The sequence below is a fragment of the Cariama cristata genome, unplaced genomic scaffold (assembly GCF_000690535.1).
Source record: "Cariama cristata isolate BGI_N322 unplaced genomic scaffold, ASM69053v1 scaffold17267, whole genome shotgun sequence".
NCBI classification, from domain to species: domain Eukaryota; kingdom Metazoa; phylum Chordata; class Aves; order Cariamiformes; family Cariamidae; genus Cariama; species Cariama cristata.
Genome location: NW_009626270.1, coordinates 81,874 through 83,243, shown reverse-complemented (window position 1 = coordinate 83,243; position 1,370 = coordinate 81,874). Strand labels below are relative to the sequence as shown.

Here is a 1,370-nt window from a genome sequence, read left to right as displayed (position 1 = left end):
AAGCCCTTCTTCTGCAGCAATCTTGCCCTAAGAAATTAAAAAACGGCACCAGAACAGGCAGCACAGCTATCCCATGCTCTCCATGCTGTCTTGCCTGGGAAATAACAAAATGGAGGAGGCAACCTATGAAGAGGTGGATCACAGTGAGTTAGGGAATGTGGGAAATAAAAGGAAATCAATATGCATGGGAATTGTTTGTGTACGCTTACATGTATCCATACATATAAATATATGCGTATGTTTTGTATATATATGAAGAGGCATGGGACAGGACTGGATAGAAGCAGCGGGAGATGGAGAAGGCCAGAGTCCGCCCGGGACTTCTAACCATGTGAGCAAAATTGAGGAAGGGTCAGTCTGTCTCTTCAGGAACATATGACAAGTACAGCGTCGAAGAATTGCCAACAGACTTTGCATAAGTTTTTCTGACACAACCATCCTTTACTTTCAGGTGCTTATTGAAAGAAATCCAATCGGTTCCTCTCTCTCCTTTATTCTAGTGACTCCACAGTCTCTCCTGCTTCTTTCTCCTCTGACTCTATTTTTTGGTCTTGTCACTATCGTGTATCTCTCCTGTTTGGGAGTCTTCCATTTTCATATTCCTCTGGACAGTACAACCACACGTTACTTTGCTTAATAGCAGTGCCTTTTGCCAAAATCTTCAATCTCTACATGAATAGGCATATCTCATCCACTGACACTCAGACAGGCATCCATCTTTCTGCAGTGGCTAGTCATTGAAAATTTACTTTACAATTGATGTCTTTAAGCATCAATATTTTGGAAATGATATAAAAACGAACCACACTTTCTTTTGTCTAGCATATTCAATACATTTTGGTAATTTCAATTTAAAAGGTGCTGAACCTGTTTTTCTTTAGAATGAGCATTGCTCAAATAACAGCAGTTTCATCTGCCTCATTTCTAGCATTGAGCAGAATGCTCCACCATCTACTGTATTACAGATTCTTGTGGATTTTCTCCAGCAGCCACTTATGACAACTGCAAGCTTGCTTCACCCTGGGGATATATATGTATGTGGCCAGTTGCTTCAGGTCATATTCCTTCCAAATGGAAGTCAGTTTGACAGCTGTTAATTTGCACTTCGCCATTTCCTGTGTTGTTTTGCTCTAATTGTTGGTCACTGTATGGAACAGGTGACAAATGCCCGCATGAGAACCCTTTAAATCACTAGGTGTACAATCATTAGGAAAACAAACACACAGGGTCGTTAAGTACTAGTTTTCTCTCCAGCCCCAAACAGAAACAGATTTTAGCCAGTTTTGACAGCTATTGGAAAGGGATGGAAAGAGGTGACAATGCCTTACTGTTTATGAAACTAGGTTCCCATTCTGTAAATGTCCTAGTCT

At 40.8% G+C, this 1,370-nt stretch overlaps 1 protein-coding gene across 1 annotated transcript in view; it reads left to right on the top strand.

Annotated features, from left to right (window-relative positions):
* Window positions 1–262: 262 nt before the first annotated feature.
* The window catches only part of LOC104164601 (netrin-G1-like), a gene marked incomplete at its 3' end in the record, with an annotated part of 62,763 nt that continues 61,655 nt past the window's right edge, over window positions 263–1,370 (top strand). Inside the window, exon 1 of the mRNA XM_009703974.1 lies at window positions 263–351. Within this exon, the coding sequence (XP_009702276.1) occupies window positions 263–351 (89 nt within the window). The remainder of the gene's footprint in view (window positions 352–1,370) is intronic.